Source organism: Magallana gigas, chromosome 5 (genome assembly GCF_963853765.1).
Source record: "Magallana gigas chromosome 5, xbMagGiga1.1, whole genome shotgun sequence".
Classification (NCBI taxonomy): Eukaryota; Metazoa; Mollusca; class Bivalvia; order Ostreida; family Ostreidae; genus Magallana; species Magallana gigas.
This window is the reverse complement of record NC_088857.1, coordinates 16,460,009-16,480,959: the sequence shown is the minus strand read 5'-3', so window position 1 is coordinate 16,480,959 and position 20,951 is coordinate 16,460,009. Positions and strand designations below refer to the sequence as shown.

The following is a 20,951-nucleotide window of genomic DNA, read 5'->3' as shown; positions in this document are numbered from 1 at the left end:
TAAAGGCATAACAATTACAACTATACTGCAGTAGCATATTAAAGATTCACAATGAATGTCATTTGTGTTTAGATTAGACTTCTTTATTTGGTTCCACCTCTGTCTTCTTATAGCTTTATATAGTTTGCCACATATTTTTGGTGTACATACATTGCAGTTGTTATAACATTTTCAAAAACGAAAATCTCGGTAATTATTCATTCCGCACATTTGCTCTGTACTATATTATCTATAACTGTAATGTTTATTACATCTTGTTAACACACAAAATTAAATTTTCTATGCATTTCGATTAAAAACTTTGTGTCTATGTACATGCATTGTCTGATTCTTTGTTTTCTCTCCTTAAGTTTGAAAAACAAATCACCTGCAGGCAGCGAGAATTGATGCAAAGCAGAAACATACATATCTACCAAAAATTTTGAGGGCTCATATTAAATCTATGCTCTGCAGCCATTTTATAGTGATATTGCAGATTTCACATCTGCACTGCCTGTATCTGTATGCACAAAAAATTAGTTCTTGCACATCAAATTGATTTAAGCAAACATAAGCGTAACTTTTGTTTATGTTTAATGATATATTTTTACATACAAATAAGTTAACAATTTGATAAAATTTGCAAAATATACAACAAATTGAATAGAAATGAAAGCATATATGAATACAATTTGCTTTAATTCAATCCTTATCCATGGTTATTGACAACATTTTTATTTAATTAAAGACCATGCTGGATTTAAAGATATACTGTAACTTGTTGCTTTGTTTAGATTATGTGTAAGTGGACTAAAATTGAACAAAAGCAAATACTAGTATACCAAACAATTTTTATTAACAGTGAAATAATAAGGAGATGTAACAAAATTGTTTACTGTCTTATTACTGCCTGTTGTAGCACTTTTAACATTCTAAAATTCCTAGAACTTTTATAAGTAACATTATAAATATGGATGCAAAATTATCTCTCAGTACTTTCAATACTTTGATTTATTATTTAGTCCTAAGAAACGTTAACTCAGGGGATCATTGAAAATATCTGTAACATCCGTCGTTGCTTTCTTGGGAGCCTCAGTCTTCTTCTCTTTCTTGGCTTTCGGTTTGCTTGCTGGTGTTGTTGCAAAAATGTCATCTTTAAGAAACAAGATAAAGTTATTCATTATATTCAGGAATTAAATGTACGTGTAGGTTAATATTAACACTATTTTTCAGAAGTTTTGATGTACAGTAAAATGTAGACCGGCATAAGTAGGAGCAAACAATTTTGGTGAAGTTAGGACCAGTAATAACTAGAATATCATCAGCAGAGGGCACCTGTTTCAAAACTTAAACCAGCTATGAAAACCTTAACCTCCTCCAGCATCTGAAACCTATGGCTCAGATTCAGCATCCATGCCTGTCAGGTGCATCAGTATCATTTGACACACCATCCAAGCATGTTTGGTGAAGTTCGGACCAATGGCTATCAAAGGGCACCTGCTCTGAAACTATAACCTACTCCAAAAAATTTAACCTCCTCCAGCATCTGAAATTCATAGCCCAGATTCAACATCCAAGTCTTTCAAGTCCATAAGTAGGTCCAGCTACATGTACATCATCTATGCAAGTTAGGCAAAGATTAGACAAGTTATAACTTACATGTAGATACAGGACATACTAAAAAAACTTTAACCAAGTCCTGACACCAACGCTGAGGCTGGGGATATTGCATAAGCTCCCCCCGACTTTGTCTCAGTGAGCTAAAAACCATGCAGCTTTAAGCAAACACAAAATTAACACATACATGTAAATTAAGAAGACAAGACCACCTTTTTTTGTGGCGGGGAGGGGAAATTATATATTTTAGTTCCATTTCAAACAGTTTATCCAATTTTTTTAATCAAAACTTTATTGGTAATTGGTAACTGGTTCCTTTCCACTAAATCCACAAATTTTGATGAATGCACAATTTAGAAGAGTGAAGTTGTTTTGAACCCATGCACTCACCATCATCATCTTTAAATAAGCTTTTCTTCTCTGTGGTTTTCTTCTTCTTTTTCTCTTTTGGCTTGGCTGCTGGGACATCCGCAAAAATGTCTGTGTCATCCTTAAAGAGGTCCTCGTCCTTCGTCTTGGATTTAGCTTTGCTGGACTTCTTGCCTTTTTGAGCTGGTTTACCAAACAAATCCTCCTCCTTGAAAATAGAAATTTAATGTGAATTATAAAATAGTTCACATTAATATATTTACATTTTTGACAATCCATAGTTAATATCACTACATACATTGGTACAAGTTGGAACATTTTTAAAGCCTAAACAGTTTAATAGTTCTTATAAAGAAGCATCTAGAATGGTAAAAATAAGTACCCGGTAATTTACATTGGAGCTTCCTCCACTTTTAAAAATAATTTATGAGATTCTATCACATATAGTGTGATTTATTTATCTGGATGTTTCATTAATTTGGACTGAAAGTCTAGAAACTTACCTCTTCCTGTTTTTTGTCATTGGTTTTTGTGGTAGAGGCTGGCTTTTTGTTCAAAGATGAATCAGCAAAGATATCCTCCTCCTCTGCAGTGGTTTTTGTTTGTTTGACTGCAACAAATGTGAAATTAATTGAAATATTGAAGGAAAACAATAAGAAACTATACCTGTTCAAGAAGGGCTATTACCCCATTCCCCAGTGTCATACCAATGTGACCTTGACTTTTGTCAATGACATCATGTCAAGGTCGTAACCCTCTGGTCAAAGGCCACCTATGGGCTTCTAATATTTCTCCTGATATAATAAGTCATAGAGCTGATATTATAGTTGAACTGACAGATTGGTACAATGATTCCAAAGTACTAGTTCTTGCCCAGCTTTACTTCCAGAGGTTGAGAATAAAAACCTTTATTTTCAGAGGGTATTTTTGAAGGGATGGAATATTCTTTTGAAACCATGTAATAATGTACATGTATTTAGATGTTGGATGGCCATCACAATGCATTTTTAGAACTTTATGACTCATGATAACCAGTATCTGTTGTGTTGATACAATATCAGTACATTCGGATCACTTACCAGGTTTCTTGTTCACAGATGAATTTGCGAAAAGATCATCGTCATCATCTAAGGCAGGAACTTTATTTTCAGTTTTAGATGTTTCTGATTTCTCATCCAATATTTTTTCAAAATCACTCTGTTTCTTGATCTTGGGTTTTTCTGCAAATAAATCCTCGTCCTCATTTTCCACCGATGCTGCGGACTTTGATTTCTCTGATAAAACGTCCTCACCTCCATTCACTATTGCACTCACATTGTTGCTATCCGCCTTCTTTTTGCTGACAAACTTTGAGGTATTTTTTGTGGAACTGGAACCAAAAAGGTCATCCTCCTCATCAGTCTTTGAATTTAATACACTAGTAGGTTTGGAAGAATTGGAAGCTGCTCCCTTTGGAGCCGTAACAGGGCTGAACAAATCATCATCAGACATGACTTTTTCTTTCTTCTTACTGGATGAAAAGAAATCCTCATTCTCCTCTTCCTCCACGTAATTATCGGGAACAGGGGGCGGGGCTAAGAAATCATTCACAGTGTCAGTCTCACCCAGTAGGTCATCATTACCAAATAAATCAGAAGTAGGTTTAGGTACTCGACTCTCTTTGGGTGGAGACTCCACTTTAGGGGGTGGAGCTTCTGATGGAGTAGAAATGGAGTCTTCCTCTGTACTGACAGATGGCCCACCTCCCTGGCGACCTTTACGACTTGGAGGCCGCCTTTTGGTCTGAATTTTGGCACGGCTCTGTAACAAATGTAAATTTAAAATGTAAAAGAATTTTTTTCACATAAAAGGTAGCCAAAAAACCTGTTGTACTTTTAACACCTGTTTAAACTTAAAGTTTAATGTAATCAGAAAGTCTGTTTCTGTGAAGCTACTCAGCAAGTTTAAAATTGTTCTCAAAAGGTGTAAAGAAAGAAAATGATATGGAAAATCAACTGCGATAAACTGACAAACAGAAGAACAGGCAAAGAAAAACTTGCGTTAGTTCCATATAGTATGGTAGAAATAACATATCCTCCTATTTCAAAAACCACAAGTTTACCTTATTGGCACTGTGGAGCGTGTTGGCCTGGGCGGGGACATCAAATCCGACTGGCACCACCTGTGGCTCTCTGACAGGTGGTGCTGCTCCAGGTAACATTGCCGCAGGGTTTATTGCAAGGTTTGCCTATAAAACAACTCTTATTATAAACAGTAACTTCTAACAAACTGCATCTCTTTACAAAAGTACTTGTTTATCCCAATTTTATAAATAAAAGGTATTTAGTCAATTGAATATTGTGGTCATTTTTGCAATTACAGATTTTGCTCTTTTCAGAATCACTTTTACAAGATTGCAAAAGCAAAAACATGCAGAACTTATGTCTGTTATTGTGTGCTATTAAACTTAAATCGTAAAATATGACGCGCAAATATTTAACCAATTTTTTTTTCTACCTTTGTGACACGTACAAACTAGATACAAGTATTTTGTACATCACATATGAAAAAAGAAAATTATAATTGTAGTTTTCTTCATATCACTATATTTAGGCAGTAATTTATCTGCAAATGCAATAAAATTAGACTGACAAGAACATTTTTATTAGCCTAGATGTACATGTACCTGTAACTTGCCGATTTTACCAGGCAATTTGTTTCCAACAGAAACTGGTGTGGATGAGTCAGATTTTTTCTACAGAACACAAATGCAAGCATGCATAAATTATAACAAATTAAAGCACTAAGTGTAAAAACTAACCATGCCACTAAAAGCCTACTCCGAACCAATAGTTTTTTGTGATGTGCAAACAAAATGAAATTTCTAAAACACATTGGTTAAATAAAATCCAAACAAAACAAACTTGTTACATAAAACACTGTGGAATCATTAGATTTCGTGGTGGTTCATTTTTCGGGGAATTCGTGGGTACCTCTCATCCACACTTAACATCCTCCACGAATCAATAAATTAGAATTATTAAGTCATATTTCCATTTGTACAATATAAGAGTGTACACGAAATTATGTCCCCACAAACCTGTAAAATTTAAGTAATCCACGAAAATTGGCCCACACGAATTTAAATGATTCCACAGTACAGGTATGCATGGGTTAAAAAAAAATTTAATTTTTTGAACAAAGTGCAAACTTATCAAGAATCAACTTAAGGACACGAGACCTTCCTAAAATTTAGATAATTTTCCCTCAAAGATTATTCGTTATTTAATATCTGCATTTAAACATGTTAATGCTCCAAAATTCAGGGTACATTACCAGGCTATTTTTGAAGTTAAGAATAATTTTGATTTTCAATATCATAGCATGCAAAATGCAACTGAGTGCTTATAGATAAAGTCATAGTATACATTTTCCATTGAAACTACTGTATAAGCACATATTTTTTGGTTGGGCCAAAATTTCGTTGTTTCTGAACCAAATAAAATTCCATTGGCATTTAATTTCGTCATATCGTAATCCCTATGTATTCATTGATACTTTGGTTAAAAATTTGTCATGGATTTAATTTCGTTGATTTAAATCCTCAATGTATATTTCTGCTTATACAGTATTTATTTAAAAAGAAAAATATCATATACCGGTAACATGGAACATAATTGTGGAATTACGTAATTGAAATCTTCACATAGCTGAGATAAGAAAATTTTTAAATATAAATAATGGAATATGGGTAGTGTTTGATCTAAGTTACTCATACATTACTTCTGTATTACACGTATAGCAAAACTAGAACACAAAAATCACAGCAAAAATAAGTTTGAAAAACATTAAAAATGAGTATGCTTACCTCCCCATCTCCTCCTGACAACGGAGAATCTATCAATGGAAAATGGTGTTTGTATCTAGCATTCAAATATCGCAAGTTACATGTATATTCTTGCATATACATGTACTTCTTCAATTTTAATAATGCTAGAAATGTGGAATATTGCAGAGCAATTTTGTTTAACTGTCATTTAGTTACCACATGTACCAGTACATCATACTTAACTGGAAATTTAAAAGTTTTTTATTTTTCCACTCATATGAAGTGCATTGGATATAATTTTTAGCAAGCAATATTAAAGAAATTCTTAAAATCCACTCACAAGTAAATGATATTTCAGTTACATCTTGATTTAAGAAATTAAAATCTATCATTATTTGAACCGTTTAAAAATAAAAATCATTATCCTTTGCTAAAATTTAAAGTAATATTTGTGTCAGAAATACAAGGTTTTTGCTGCTATGGTCACTGACCTGGCACTGGCTCCGATTTCTTGCCCAACCCAAATGGATCCACCCCACCGAACATGGAGACTCCGCCCACTGGTTTACGTGGAGAGGAGCCTGAAGGAGATGACTGGGGCTCTTTTTTCGAAGGTTTGGAAGTCGAGGAAAACAAATCCTCATCCTCGTCTGACTTTGGAGACCCAAATAAATTTGGTTTTTGAGATGTTTCTGATTTGGAATGCTTCAAAAAAGAGAGTACCGGTATTTTATTACTTAAACATAATGTTACTGAGCAAGGGCAAGTTCAATTCCGCCCTTTAAGATAAATGGGTAAATAAAATTGTTTTATCTTCTATAGTTTTAATGTACCGGTAATATCTTTCTTGTATATATACTGTTTAAATACCCCAGAAAGATTGACCTAGGTAAGTGTTGCATGTAAATGTCAATCTACATGAATATTCAACAACATGCCCTTCAATCAAGCACTGCATAAAAACAATTTTCTTACTATTCAATTAATAAAACATCTGTACTGTACCATTACCATATCATTATGTAAAGTGTGTAAAATTGATTATGATGTCAAATGTGAGATTTACAAGTCACTACACATTTCAATGAATTGAATTAAAAGATTGATATAGTTGTGAAAGGAAAACATGGGTTTCATTAAGTACAGGTAATTTCTTTCTATTCTATAGTTTACAAGTACAGTGTACTTTATCAATGTATCCATGGATGGTTTGTGAGAGAATATTGAGAGAACTGACTGAGGAATTGAGTCAGCTTTTTACCCTTGATTTGGAAGGAAGGATGGGTTTAGAAGTGATGGAAGGTTTGGAGGGTTTGGATGGACGAGTTGTGCTGAGGTTTGTGATAGGAGCTACCGAAAACATGTCATCTTCTTCATCATCTCCAAATAATGGATCAGCTACAATAAAAAAATCAGTCTTTATGAATAAATAGTACATACATGTAACTTTGTCATTAAAACCATTATATGAAGGATAGAAGATAATTTCTTTTAGATAAACTGTAGACAATTCTCTAGTAAATTTTTCTTTTATCATATTATTCAAAAAGAAAATGTTATTAATCATTAATAATGAAATTTTTTAAAATCCCTTGGCTTAATTTTCTTTTCTTTTTCTTTTAACAAATATTTTCATTCATTTGTTCTAGAGTATTTGTTAACAGCTCTAGTGACCCTGTAGCAGTATAACATATCATATACCTGCTTTAGCCTTTACACTGGGTGTGGGCGAGTCCAAAGGTGGAGGTTCTGGTCTGTCCTCATCATCAGAGTCCTTGACCTTTGTAGGAGGTGGGGTCACCTCTTTGTCCTTGACCTCATTTTCCTTTTTCCCTTTGTTTCTCAGGGCAGCCATTGGGTCCATTCCTCCAAACATGGACACGCCTCCTATTGGCTTTTTGGGTTTGATTTCTTCTTTTTCTTCAACAACCTCCTGCTTCAAATGTTCGATTTTAATTATCAGTTTTGAACTAATGAACTTGTTGTCAATGGTTATAATTACGGTAGTTATATAAACAAGCATGTGAAAGAACCTCATTTAAATGATCTAAAAGCATTTCAAATTTTTATTCTTTTTCCTACATTTCTAATTACCACTATATCTCACCTACAATGTAATTAAAGTATAAATATGGGATGGAAGAGAAGTATACCTTTGGAGGAGAGCTAAACATATCATCCTCTTCATCATCATCATCATCAAACAAAGGATCGGCTGAAAGAGACAGAATTTAGTCATGAATATTAAAATCTGAAAGCAATCACAAAGAACTAAATTAGACCTTATGATACTACATGTAGTAACAAAGGGAGAAATCAAAGATTAACAATTTTACCAGGCTTCGTTTTCTTCTCCGTTTTGGGTGCTTCCATCGGAGGAGGTTCAGGTTTGTCTGTGATATCCTCCTCATCAGAGTCCTTGGCCTTTGTAGGAGGTGGGGTCACCTCTTTGTCCTTGACCTCATTTTCCTTCTTCCCTTTGTTTCTCAGGGCAGCCATTGGGTCCATTCCTCCAAACATAGACACGCCTCCTATTGGCTTTTTGGGTTTAGGTTCTTCAACCTTAACAAAAAGATTAAAGTTATTGTTTCAATGATAATGGTCATTATTATCATCACCATAATAATTGATTAACTAAGCAATCATTCAATTATTCATTGTATTAATAATTAATAATGTAATCTAAAAAGTCTGCTCTGACCTTCTCTGGTGCATCTGTGGATTCTTCAGTTGTCACTCCTCCAACTGGTAAAGATTCTGTTGGCTAAAATTTTTAGTTTTATTGAACAAAAGTAATTGATACATGACTGCCAATACACATACATTCATGTATTAAAGGTACAATAAAACAAATCTCTTCTAGCTTGAATCAGTGCTAGATGTAAAGTTGTTGATTGAGTACCTTAGAGGAACTAAATAGATCATCCTCCTCTCCATCGAACAGGCCATCCGGGCTTTTGGTTTTGGAAACAGGGGCATCATTCTTCAAGAAAAAAATTCAGAATATAACATGCTGAAATTGTACGTCTTCTTCCATATCTACCTTACTCAATGAATGGTTGTTGAAAACTGTTAAATACAGGTTATAGAAGAAAGAGCCGTGATGTTATGCCACTGTGTACCTGTTTTGGAGCAGCCTTTGGTTTATTAAAAATGTCCACACCAGGGGAATCCTCCTCCCCAAACATGCCGTCTCCATCATCAAACAATCCCTTGGCCTGTCAACAAAAATTAACAGGATCGATCATTTAGTGACCTGAACGCTCCAATTTCAATGTTAATTGATTGTATCTTTTTTCTTATCATTACACTGTCTGCAGTCCTTCATTACCATTCCAATGTCATATATTTTTATCAGCATCCATTTACAGTATGGGTAACAATAAGCCAATATTGGCTACAATGGTCCATTGTTTAGAAGATCATCTTTCCCCTTCATCTAAACCCCCAGTAAACACAAATCTATTTCACAATGTCCATTATTAAAGATACACTATAAATCTAGTAATGAGAAGAAATGTTTGAACTTTGGCCCCATCATCATCAGTATATTTTAAATATTTACCTTGCTTGTGGCGGTAGGCTTTGCGGGTGATTTCTTTGTGGCAGGAGCCCCAAAGATGTCGCCCTCCTCTTCTTCCTCTTCATCATCAAACAGAGATAAGGCTGCTTTGGCGGGTTTACTGGTTTTTGTTGGTTCTGGCTTCTGAGCAATTTTAAACATAATTCAAACATAATATGTTTTTCTTTTATTTGAAGATTTTCTTTAGATGTATTAGCATAAAGATTTCAATGAAGAACAAGATGTCAAAAGACTTTGGATGTGAACCAAAACCAACTTTTAACTTTAAGGTACCTTTTCTGCTGGCTTGTCCTTCTTCGGCAAAACATCATCACCGAACAGTGATACTCCTCCTGTTGGTTTCTTCTTTCCACTAATGACAATGAATTTCATTCATTAAAACACACTTTACAAATTTAAATTGAACATGCAGACATTTATAAAGCCTGTTTTCTTTATTAAAAAACTCCTTTATCACCTTTCTTTTGGTTTTGCAAACAAACCATCCTCTTCATCATCAAACAAGGCTGCAGATTGCTGAGGTTTCTTTATAAAGAAATGTGAAATTCACTTTATATACCGTGAAAAATTGCTCAATAATGAAAATATTTCACTAGAGTCCTCAGTTTCATTAGAAAAATTAGCGATATATAAATAAATTCAAAATTAAACAGATGACGTTTAAGACACATATTTTCATGATAATAGAATTTCGCACACATTTACCAGACATGTAAATTTATACAGTTGTGAATTGAAAACTAGAAATGTTTCCATGTGTTATCAACTAAGATTGATTCTGAATGCATTGCTTTGGTCTATCTACCTGACTCACCTTTGCGGCGGGTTTGCTAGCAGATTTAGATGAAAACAAGTCCTCCTCTTCTTCATCCTCAAACAGGGACTTTGCGGGTTTGGCTTTTGATTTACTGGAGAAATAGAACTATTATCGGTACGTATGCTGAACAGGTGAATTTACCAAAAAAAGACATACTGCAAGATTCTCATCGACTTAAGTTTGACCATGACATTTAATGATGACCTTAATCCTATACTGACATAAATGTATGAGGTCTTTCACTTTCAAAGCTCAAAATACAGACCAAAAGAAATATGCCCTTGACCTCTGATCTTGAGTGAGGATGAACAGAAATATCACTTACCTATCGGCCCTAGGTTTGGCTGGAGCGGCAAACAATGCATCGTCGGCATCATCATCAAACAGGCTGTTACTGGACGGGCTGGGACTGGCCTTGTTGGTGACCTTGCTGACCCCTGAAGACTTGGACAGGGAGTTAATTGAGGTCACTGATTGGGTAGACTTGACACTGCTCGCTCTAGGTTTCTCCTCATCTGACCAATTATCCTCCTTTCAAGAAAGAAGTAAATGAAATTTTAAAATACAAAAGACATTACGATACTCACTTGTATACAACTTGGTACACAATATTCCTACTGTATCAAATTTCTGGGATGAAATTCTTATCAGTTGTTTAAGTAGATTGAGGATTCATTTTCCAAAATCTAAATCTGTCAGTTTTTAATTGCACTTGAATGTGTTTTGTCTTGGATTTTCAGACATGAAATGCAGAGATCATCTTCACCCTGACATCTTTATAAACTACCAGTGTTATTTACCTCATCTGACTCTTGCTTTCTGTGTTTCTTTATTGCAGCCGCTAGAGGGTTGGCTCCCCCTCCAAACATGGGCACTGCTCCTGTTGGAAGCTGGAGAGAGAACACACAGTTTCAAATAGAAATAAATATGTACAGCTGCACACAGGTCTACAATCAATCATAATTTTCAGATTTCTAAATGTATATGTGCACAAGTTCATGGTGACCCACATTTTTAATCTAACTTTTTTCTGGTCATTGAAGATGGAAAGATGCATGAAATAACAAGTACATGTATATGATGATATGCAAAAAATTATATTGAAATAAATACTCTGACTTTCTGCAAGCTTTTCACAATTATTTTATATTTTACCTTTTTCTTGTTCTCTTTCTTGGCTGGTGGAGTTGTCTCCTCTTTTTGTTGCGCCTCCTTCTTGCTCTCTGCAAACAAATCCTCCTCTTCCTCTTCATCAAACAAACCTCCACCTGCACCACTGGTTTCTATGGTGATTAAAAAGGGTATGAAATAAGTAAAAGACAAAGAATTTAATGTTGATGTAACTGTAAATTTACCTTGATACATTACTCTGATCTGAATACACTACCCAGTCACAGAATCTTTATCTAACATTTTACAGTGTACAGGCAATTTCTTCAGGTAACATTTAATCAAGTGATTATTTTCACTGTGTTGAATTCATTCCTATATACATTTATTTATATACATGTGTTTAATTTGAAAATAAAATGAAATAATGAGCATAAAACTGAATTCAAATAGATATTAAACAAAAATGATTACAAGTGCTGGTAAAACATTGGAAAAGGAACAAATAAACCATATTCAAGTTTCCATATTTTCTTACCCTTTTTCTTGGGTTTTTCAGTGGTTGTTTTAGGAGCTGCAGAGGAAAACAAATCATCTTCCTCCTCTTCATTATCAAACAGACCTCCTCCTCCTCCTGATGATGGAGCTGAGGATGAAGGCTTTTTCTTCTCTGCCTTCTTTTCACTGAACATGTCATTATCTGCATCTTTAGTCAAAAAATACAACACTTACTCTCATATTTTGATATTTCAAAGAATTACATAAAATGAAAGCAGAACCCTGAATGTCTTAACAAATGTTAATCTTCACTTTTTTTTACAGCATTTTGCTAATATTTATTAGGTGTACGTTGGGGGTTTTTTCTGACAAAATGTGATTACACTATCAAAAAGATAATTCAAACAGTTGAAAATTGTTCATGATTACTGAGCATGACTAATGTCCTTAAATGATGGTTGACTAGATTATTTATAACACTAGCAGAAATTCATTCAGATATTTACATATATAAAGTATTAGATCTGAAAACAAAACCTTGACATTATATCCTTTTATATTATACTATTTATCTTTACAAGGAAAATGAAACTATTCTCACCAGATCCAAATACTGACACTCCACCTTTGGGTTTCTTGCTACTGCTTGTTCTCTTTCTTTCCACAGGTTTCTCTGCACAATAGTAAATATATGGGATTATCAGCATATATAACTACATAAGATAGATAAAATATCTGCTATTTACAAAAAGAAAAAAATTGTCACCAAAAAGAGTCACAAATGATTATAAAAGCCTAGTATTGAATTCACAGATTTACAGGCTAATCTGTCATGTTAAAGATAGTGTGAACCAACTTTTCTTCCCAAAAACTTTTGCAATTAACCAGAGATAAACCGCTTGGGTCCACTTATTTTTGCGATTAAGATGTAGATTATCTAAAAAATAGGTTAAAAAGATAATTCAAGATTATTTAGCTGTGATAAAACTCACAACCAGGAGGCTTTTTTCACACGCAAATAATAGCTGATTTACAGTGACTGTAATACTTCAGCTGTTATGACCTACCCTCCTCTTCTTCCTCCTCCTCTGATTCTACTTTTTTCTTGGAAGACTTTTTCTCTGAAACACTTTCTGAAAATAAGTCTCCCTGTAAAAAAAGGAATTAAAAAAATGTAAAAATACCTAATAGCTATATAAATCACTCATCAATACCAATTCATTTTTTCCAATTCAGATGATCCATAGCTTGGTGTAAAACAGACATTCTATATATATACAAGTACATGCAAAATGGTATTTTTTTATAAGGGACTAAGGAAGAATGATACTGATTTTAGATACAAGAGCAATATTGATCAGGGTCAGGCCTATTTTTCAGATGACCTCTTTGTTTTAGCTATTAAACAATATGTGAATTTAAACTTTGTGCCAGCGTTTATCGTCATATACATATAATTCTACATGTAGGCATTTCTAATGGGGGAGCAAGAGATGGGGATTAGACACATTATAACAATACAGTAAAACACACTTATAACTAAGTGTCAGGGATGGGCGATTTTGCTTTGTTATACGCGCAATTTATCATACCCATAAAGTTAACAACACAAAATACGGTCACGGTGAATGAAAATCACTTTGTTGTAAGCGTCATTTCATTATAAGCATGTTCGCGATACCGGTAACCGTGTTTTACTGTATTGACTTTGAGTTCCCTATCTATTGTAATTAACCCTGACCTCATCCTCCTCACTGTCATCAAACAGTCCTTTACTCCCAGAGAACAGCCCGCCTTTGTTACCAAAGGGTGAGTCTTCCTCCTCATCTGCAGGAAATGGCTCCTCCTCTGAAATAAATGTGTTTATTTATGTTACACATGTATGCATAAAAATAATTGCCACAAATCTATTCAGAAATAATGTGCATTTTTAATTCAAATTTTTAGAGTAAAGATGATTTGTCATGATTTCCATGCAAATAAATAGATAAGAGAGTTTGGGTATGAAATGCCATGAATAATACAAAGATTTCAACACAGAATCCCATTTTACCAATAATTTTCTCTTTTTTCTTGGACTTTGTTTTGGAGCTACTTGTTGATTCTTTCTTCTCCCGTTTCTTCTTATCTGTAAATTAAAAAAAAAAAAAAATCAAAGTCTGGGAAATATGCAGATGATTCAATCATTTTGAATCTTGACAATACACATTTATCAATTTGATCCCTTTTGGCTAAAATTCAGAATTTTCATACTATAAACGAAACAATGACTATTGTAGTTATGAAAAACCTAAACATAGACAAATAGGCTTTGATTTAGAAAGGCAACTAACTGATACACTCTATACAGTGATTTTGGTACATGTGTACCGACCTTTAGACTTTGTTTCCTTGGTTTCTTTGACTGGTTCCTCTTCATCATTTTCCTCTGCTGGTGCTGCACCGGGACCTTTTAATTTCTTTGCCAATTCGGAGGCAAAGTCCAAGGGAGCAGAGCTGGGTTTCTGAAACCAAAGAAATTATCAACTATTATTCACAACTTCTAACGTTGGAGTTTAATTTTGAGGTATCATCTTAAGTGTAAAAGTATTTAATTTTCACTGCCAAGATGTTGCGGCTTCATGCATCCTCTGGGACAAGGAGAAGGAGAAGAGAGGTAAGTAAGTACCTGTGATGTAAATATTTATAATATCTAGAGCTCACAATTTCACTTTTCAAGAATTTCTCATTTCTTTTCAAATCACACCTCCCCCTGCCTTATAAATACCGGTACACATGCTAGCTTACCTTTGCAGAAGGTTCTTCTTCCTCTTCTTCCTCCTCTTCACTCTCACTGAGTTCCGACTTACTCTTCTCCTCATCTTCCTCCCCAAACAAATCACTACCCTCTGAATCAGAGTACTGCAAAATAATGCATAATAACATTTCTGATCAAGAAGCAACTTTAGATTCATAAAAATGCTCTTTTTACACATTATACATATCATACATATACCGTATGATAAACCAATGCTTTGAAATCATGATTATTGTCGTTGATATTCAATTGTATAAATATGACAGGGTTTACAATCTTTAATAACATATTAAACAAAAACATGTTAAATTTTGTGATTTCTTCTATAATTATACAAAACTTTAAAAAAGTGCACAAATTCTTCCTTAAGTCTATGCTATAAAGAATAACTATTTTGGGTGAAACCCCACTTGATAATCAACACAACGAGATAACAAATTATATAACTCTTGGCAGATATGTGCAAGTGTTTGAACAAACTTGAATCAGCTGTATATAAATATATACTGTGGCCAATATGGCTGATAAGTTCTTCCTCTTAAGAAGGAACCACTTGAAATAATTGCAATTTTTAGTGCCCTGATTCTGAATAAAAGACACACCTTCAGTTTTGACTGCTATCAGAAATATAGTTTTAAGTACCATTTAAGTACCAGTTGACTAGCTAAACTGTATCCATGATGTTATATAAATTTAAACCATTTCATAAAACAAAGAGTATCTGTAGAGAACTTTGAACTGGATGCATGGTATATTCATACAATAATTCTATTACATGGTTGTACATGTTATGATGTATTAATCTTCAAGTATGGATAAATCTGTACATCTATTTCAATCCTTGTATATCAGTGTTGCATTTTATGGACTGAAGTAATTAGAGAGCATTTTTTGCAGGATGATAAAACTAAAACACCAGCTCTTGGTCACATGCTGCATCTTGTCTGGTAACATCTTGTTTCAAAAAAATGAAATAAGTTTATTCATCTATATCATGGCTTGAATTAGACTGTGAAATCATTTGCATTGGAATAAAGGTAATTTAAACAGAGCAATGTTTTAAAAAACATTAAAAATTGACTGGGAGGTTGTTTTTTGGGGGGTTTTTGTTTTTTTTTTGGGGGGGGGGGGGGTGTTTACATGTCTTGGTGTAGGGTTGAAAGTGGGGAGTGGAAAAGTGTTTTGCTTTCAGTGCTACATGGGTAGTAAACTTTTGGAGTTACCTCAACAGGTCGAGTTTTGATCGTTTTGACAGGTTTATCAGAATCAGACTCCTCCTCACTGTCTGAATACTAAAATTCAACATGTAGTTATACATGTACTAGTTTATGCAAATCACAAGCAGATCATATGATGCACAGACACCTATAGTGTCAAATTATAAAGCTGAAAACTCAGATATTGAAAAGCTATTACCATTAGATTCAAATAAAATACTGTCACACAGTGGGTTTTTTAAACACCTATAATCCTTTATCTACTGGTATACAGATTATGACTCATGACAGTTATGCTGGGCTAGACAATCGTGTGTCTCCAGCATAATATCCCATTATTACATAGATATAGAAGTTTTGTTATAACTTTGTTACAGATTATTATTGACAGCTTCATTGTTATAGAAGATTCGTTTATTCAGTGATTACATGTTTATTACTCTGTCTCCTTCCTGTTGTTGAAAATTTACTGCTACATTATTATTTCTAGCCACAGTGATTCAAAAATGTATTGTCACTGATATAATTTCTTTTTTCTTCCCTGTATCTGAAGCTCAAACCTGATCACTAAATTGAACTGAGATCATTTTTGAAGATTCTCAAAATTCTGAAGAAATCCTCTGACATGACACCACTGGTGTTTTAAAAAAAGAATACATCTTACATGATATTCTTCATTAACATTTAATTCTTTGGGGTTTTTTTCTCATCATTTCACACAAACCAATTCAGCAAACTGTCCGGCATGTAGCATCTAATGAATCTCAAAACTTTCACTGTCTTCAATTTTTTGAATTCATTTTCACATTTCTTTAATTTTTAAAGTAACAAGAATGCTTCAGCTATGTACTAAGTAACTTTTTTTTCAAAATTGGTTCATTCTTCAGAACAAGACAAGTTGAATAAACAACTTCACTGGATATCATGTCTCAAAGTCTACATTACTCATAGAAGATAGTACTGGTGGTTGATCTTCATAGTCTTTCTGACCTCCCACTCACTGCCACAAACTCCATCTTTGGTTCACTTGTTTATATAACAACTGTTTATATCACTTGCTTACTCACCTCATCAGAGGACTCCATTGTCTGTCCTTTCTTTCTATCTTCTTCCTCCTCTTCTTCTTTCTCTGACTCACTCTCACTCAGACTGCCATGGTCACTCTCATCTTCTTCTACAAAAAACAGCATCATGGTTAGCTATTTATAAACCATGATATTGACCCACAAAATTCAAACTATTTCACACCATTGTATCAGACGTGTGATTCTTTTAATTTTGTCTTTTACCAATACTACCTTAAAATTTTATATCCTTTATGTTCTGTAAACTAGGTTTGAAAACATACTCTAATTTACCTATTATTCATGTCTATCAAATTTAAGCTTGTTGCCCTAGTATAGAGGCCCCCATGACTACTTATTGATATAATTATGAGAATCTTTCCCAGTAAAATATGCAGGGTTTATCTTGCACTATAATGACAAAACTGTAGGGTGTGAGATAAATGCTATCCATGTCATTAATGTTTTTGAAAATATTTGATACATAATGTAAAATAAAAACATACTAACACCTAACTGCTGATAAACTGAATTATTTTAAAAATAATATCAATTTTCTTCTGTGGCAAACAGGGCTAACAGATTTAATAAGAAAAACTTTATGGTGCTTTGAGTGACTCTGAACTAATACAATAGGGAAGAGGACAAAAATAAGTCTAAGAACTTGTACCTAATTGAGTGTATGTTGTGAATACAATATATCTAAAACAAAATACTACAGTACCCGACTCTTCCTCGGCCAGACCGACACAATCGTCCTCCATGAATTTCGGGGTTCCAATCAGCAGGGGGAGAAGTCGATTAATGTAAGGATCCTGTGTAACACAGAGATAGATGAAAATGAAGTTGATTACATTTCTCTTATCTCATAAGTACATGTAAATAGACGCCACACACTTCCTCGTAATGTAATAGTCTAATCTCATAAACCACTAAGGTCAAGGATTACAGAACATAGACTTTTTTTTCTATTTTAACATTAACAAGTTTTTAAGAGTCATTCCCTTTCCCTGATTATAGAAGTCCAACTGATATGAAGTTGACCTTACTGAGTGGCCATGACCCTTGACATGAATAATAAAGTTAAATTAACTGGTTTTTAAAACAGTAATGTTACTAATTTTAACAAGGCTTGTGTTTTTGACTTACCTAAGAATATTAAAACAAAGACCTAGATTTATTTCCATTGTAAGAGAGAGCGTATGTTTTTGGGTTGTTTTTTTTTTAAACTTATAATCCCTTATAAAGATTTTATGGTCTGACCTCCATTAAACACAAACAACATTGGCTGAAATAAAATTCATAATCACTGAAATTAATGTTCAACTATTAAACATCAAAAAATGTACAAACCTTGAGAAGATTAGGGCTAATCAACTAAAGTTCAATACCAGTAATTAATAATTTAATTATTTTAATATACAATTCATAATTCATAGTTTTTTTCAAATTTTTGGCCTGGAGGGCATACACGTTAGTAATTAGAGAGAAATGTGTAAAAAAGTTTAATAAAACGATCAGATTTCAAATTATCTACAGCCACTTGTCTTTACTGATAAATTTACACATAACATCCCTCACCACCCCCCTCCCCCTCAAATAAAAAAAAATAACATTAAAACTGTTATCTAATCAAAACCTGATACACAGTTTTTCACTTGGAAGCAACCAACAGGTTTCCATACTAAGAAAAGCATGCAGAGCCAAATTTTAGACCTAAGTACTGCAATGAAAGCAGAGAGGAAACATGAAATCACCTCCTCAACTTTCACTCCTACCACATTACTCCTAGTTTCTTGATTAATGAACAAATGAAGAGGTAACAATACTGACCTTGGCTTCCAGGAGTGGGTCTGTCCTATACCCTGTCTCCTCCTCCTCAGAGTCCGAGTCCGCTACGTGACTGTCCAGCTGCTCGAACGCCTGGTCAATCACATTGATTCCCAGCCCCAGGGCTTCCTTCACTTTGGGAATAAGCTCCGCCTCCCGCTGTTCCCGCGTTTTCTCCTTCTCCTCGTTTCCTTCCGCTGCTTTTGCCGAGTCTTCTTGGCTGACATCTTCATCATAAACTCTCTGTTAAACACCCAACACAATGAATAAATAATATACTGCATTAGAAATAGGAATTGTTCTCAAAAAGTATTATGATCTACTTTTATTCGATTAAATGATATTTATGCTCCTTTTCTAGGATATGCCTTCTCCCCAGTATTTTGAGCAGTTATGCTTATCTTTTCATGTTGATATTTTTTCTCATATTACTACGAGATACTTACATTTTCTACAAACTGAGTATTGGCTAGCATGATGAAATCATTGAAGACATTGTTTACCCTTACACCAGTCATCTGAAAAATAAAGTAATTAAAATAAAATAATATGCCGATATATCCAAGAATGTAATGTACGATAAAAGTTTCTGTACTTAAATAAATATAGAAGTGCATGACAATACTTCAATACATGTTGAATTTTAATCTTATATATAACACCTCTTTTTTTATAACGATAACAACATTTTATTACCTTAGAATCATGCATTAAACCATCCACTTCTTTCTCAATTTCATGAACACGGGAGATCATCTTTTGGGAAAAATCTTTCAAGTATAATAGCAACTGAAATAAAAGAAAATAACGTAATAAACATTCTTAGAATAATTTCATAAATGTAAATCTATATTCATGCATAACCATCATTTTCATAATGAATGTACCTCTGATATACATGGTAATTAAACGGATTACAATACTGTTAATCAACTGATTATCAATTGATCATCTCATCATAGTAAGTTAAGACATTTCAAATTTATTTATTCAATAACAAACAACATCTGTAGCGCTCAAGTCATACATATCAAGAGACCATTGTCCTTTATTTAATTATCCTTCAATTTCAATTTGAATTAATCCATAAAACCTGAATTTGACTTAAAAATACAGTAAAACAAGCTTATATATATATAATGAAGTACCAGGGACCTGCAATTTTGCTTCGATATTGTTATATACGTAATTCATTATATCCATTACCTTCAGAATATATTCAAAAATGAAAATCAACTGGAATAAATGATTATCACTTCACTATGAGCCATAAATCATTATAAGTGTGTTCGATACAAGCGTGTTTTACTCTAATGAATGCCAAAAATATTAAACCCATGCACAGTAGGTACACCAAAAAAATGTGTTTCAAACCGGACACAAATCTGGGTGAAGGTTAATTGGGGGGATTAAATTGATATTGATTCCTTTTTTCAAGCCGCCCAATGATCATTCTAAACCTCCTAACAAGGAAAAATATATTGAAGTCTCACCCCAGCATCTCCTGATAATGACCAATTGTTGGCCTCCTTTCTCATCTCCTCCACGCTCCATGGTCTCTCCCACGGTCTGCTGCCTTCTGTTGAAGTCTGAAAACATAAATTGAAAACAACAGAGTGATTTATTAGTTGACTATTGAAGCCCACACTAAACTTCTGTGTTTTACTCGGTTGAAACATTTCGACATTAATTTAGAGGAAATTCGAAACTAGCATCTTCCATAAATAAATGTGCGACACTGTCAATTAGAGAGAGAAAAAAATGTCAGCTTTAAATGGAGAGCATATGTTGATTACCGGACACATAATTATGAATTATGTGATCTAAAAATATAATTACCGAGGCAGCAGTTGATGTTGTCTGAGACGTTTCTGGTGGGGGAGGTTCTACGTCCGCCATTGTTTACACTGTGAAAATGTCACATGATCCACAGATGACTTCCGCTTTCTGTTTACCTTGTTCAGTTCTTGATTTTGCAATAGACCCATTCTGTGATTCCTTTTTAAATAAATATATGATGTTTGTATAATCATATTACAGTCGCTGTCATTTTTTAAAATTTCATCAAGAACTTAATCTAACCTTGACATTTAACCTAAATGACCTTGCACAAAGGTCACGACCCATTTTTGGTAATCAGCTGTCATAATACATGTAGCTATTCCCCCCCACAGATTATGCACGTTTAATTTAATAACTTGGATGATGAAATGATTATTTTTTTCAGTATTTTTTACCGGTAGATGTTTGACTTTATAGGAT

The 20,951-nt window shown here is 33.7% G+C and overlaps 1 protein-coding gene across 5 annotated transcripts; it reads right to left on the bottom strand.

The window, feature by feature from the left end:
• Positions 1 to 810: 810 nt before the first annotated feature.
• Positions 811 to 20,635, bottom strand: LOC105325407 (WASH complex subunit 2C). 5 transcript variants are annotated; one of them, XM_034473490.2, is made up of 37 exons: positions 20,529 to 20,635; positions 20,183 to 20,278; positions 19,386 to 19,478; positions 19,136 to 19,207; positions 18,693 to 18,932; positions 17,584 to 17,674; positions 16,863 to 16,969; positions 15,802 to 15,870; positions 14,569 to 14,682; positions 14,156 to 14,285; positions 13,835 to 13,909; positions 13,523 to 13,629; positions 12,849 to 12,930; positions 12,383 to 12,454; positions 11,822 to 11,989; positions 11,329 to 11,456; positions 10,974 to 11,063; positions 10,499 to 10,704; positions 10,171 to 10,264; positions 9,814 to 9,881; positions 9,630 to 9,708; positions 9,339 to 9,479; positions 8,896 to 8,991; positions 8,676 to 8,756; positions 8,475 to 8,537; positions 8,110 to 8,335; positions 7,927 to 7,988; positions 7,475 to 7,709; positions 7,035 to 7,171; positions 6,265 to 6,478; positions 5,813 to 5,841; positions 4,631 to 4,699; positions 4,067 to 4,192; positions 3,045 to 3,765; positions 2,469 to 2,575; positions 1,987 to 2,173; positions 811 to 1,132 (listed from the first exon to the last, which is right to left on the bottom strand). In XM_034473490.2, the coding sequence occupies exons 1-37, from the start codon at positions 20,586 to 20,588 to the stop codon at positions 1,014 to 1,016; spliced, it is 4,854 nt and encodes a 1,617-aa protein (XP_034329381.2). In that variant the 5' UTR covers positions 20,589 to 20,635; the 3' UTR covers positions 811 to 1,013. The 5 variants fall into 5 exon arrangements, with proteins under 5 accessions (XP_034329381.2, XP_065940980.1, XP_034329389.2 ...); XM_066084908.1 differs by having other exon boundaries at positions 7,128 to 7,171; XM_034473498.2 differs by having other exon boundaries at positions 7,475 to 7,706.
• Between the last annotated feature and the right edge of the window lie 316 nt (positions 20,636 to 20,951).

Bases quoted from the DNA above. Each gene is read 5' to 3' on its own strand.
- LOC105325407 (XM_034473490.2), bottom strand. From the start codon at position 20,588: ATGGCGGACGTAGAACCTCCCCCACCAGAAACGTCTCAGACAACATCA. The intron at 17,675-18,692 runs GTCAGTATTGTT...TGTGTTACACAG, and splicing joins ACCCACTCCTGGAAGCCAAG to GATCCTTACATTAATCGACT. The intron at 13,630-13,834 runs GTAAAATGGGAT...CATTTATTTCAG, and splicing joins GAAAAAAGAGAAAATTATTG to AGGAGGAGCCATTTCCTGCA.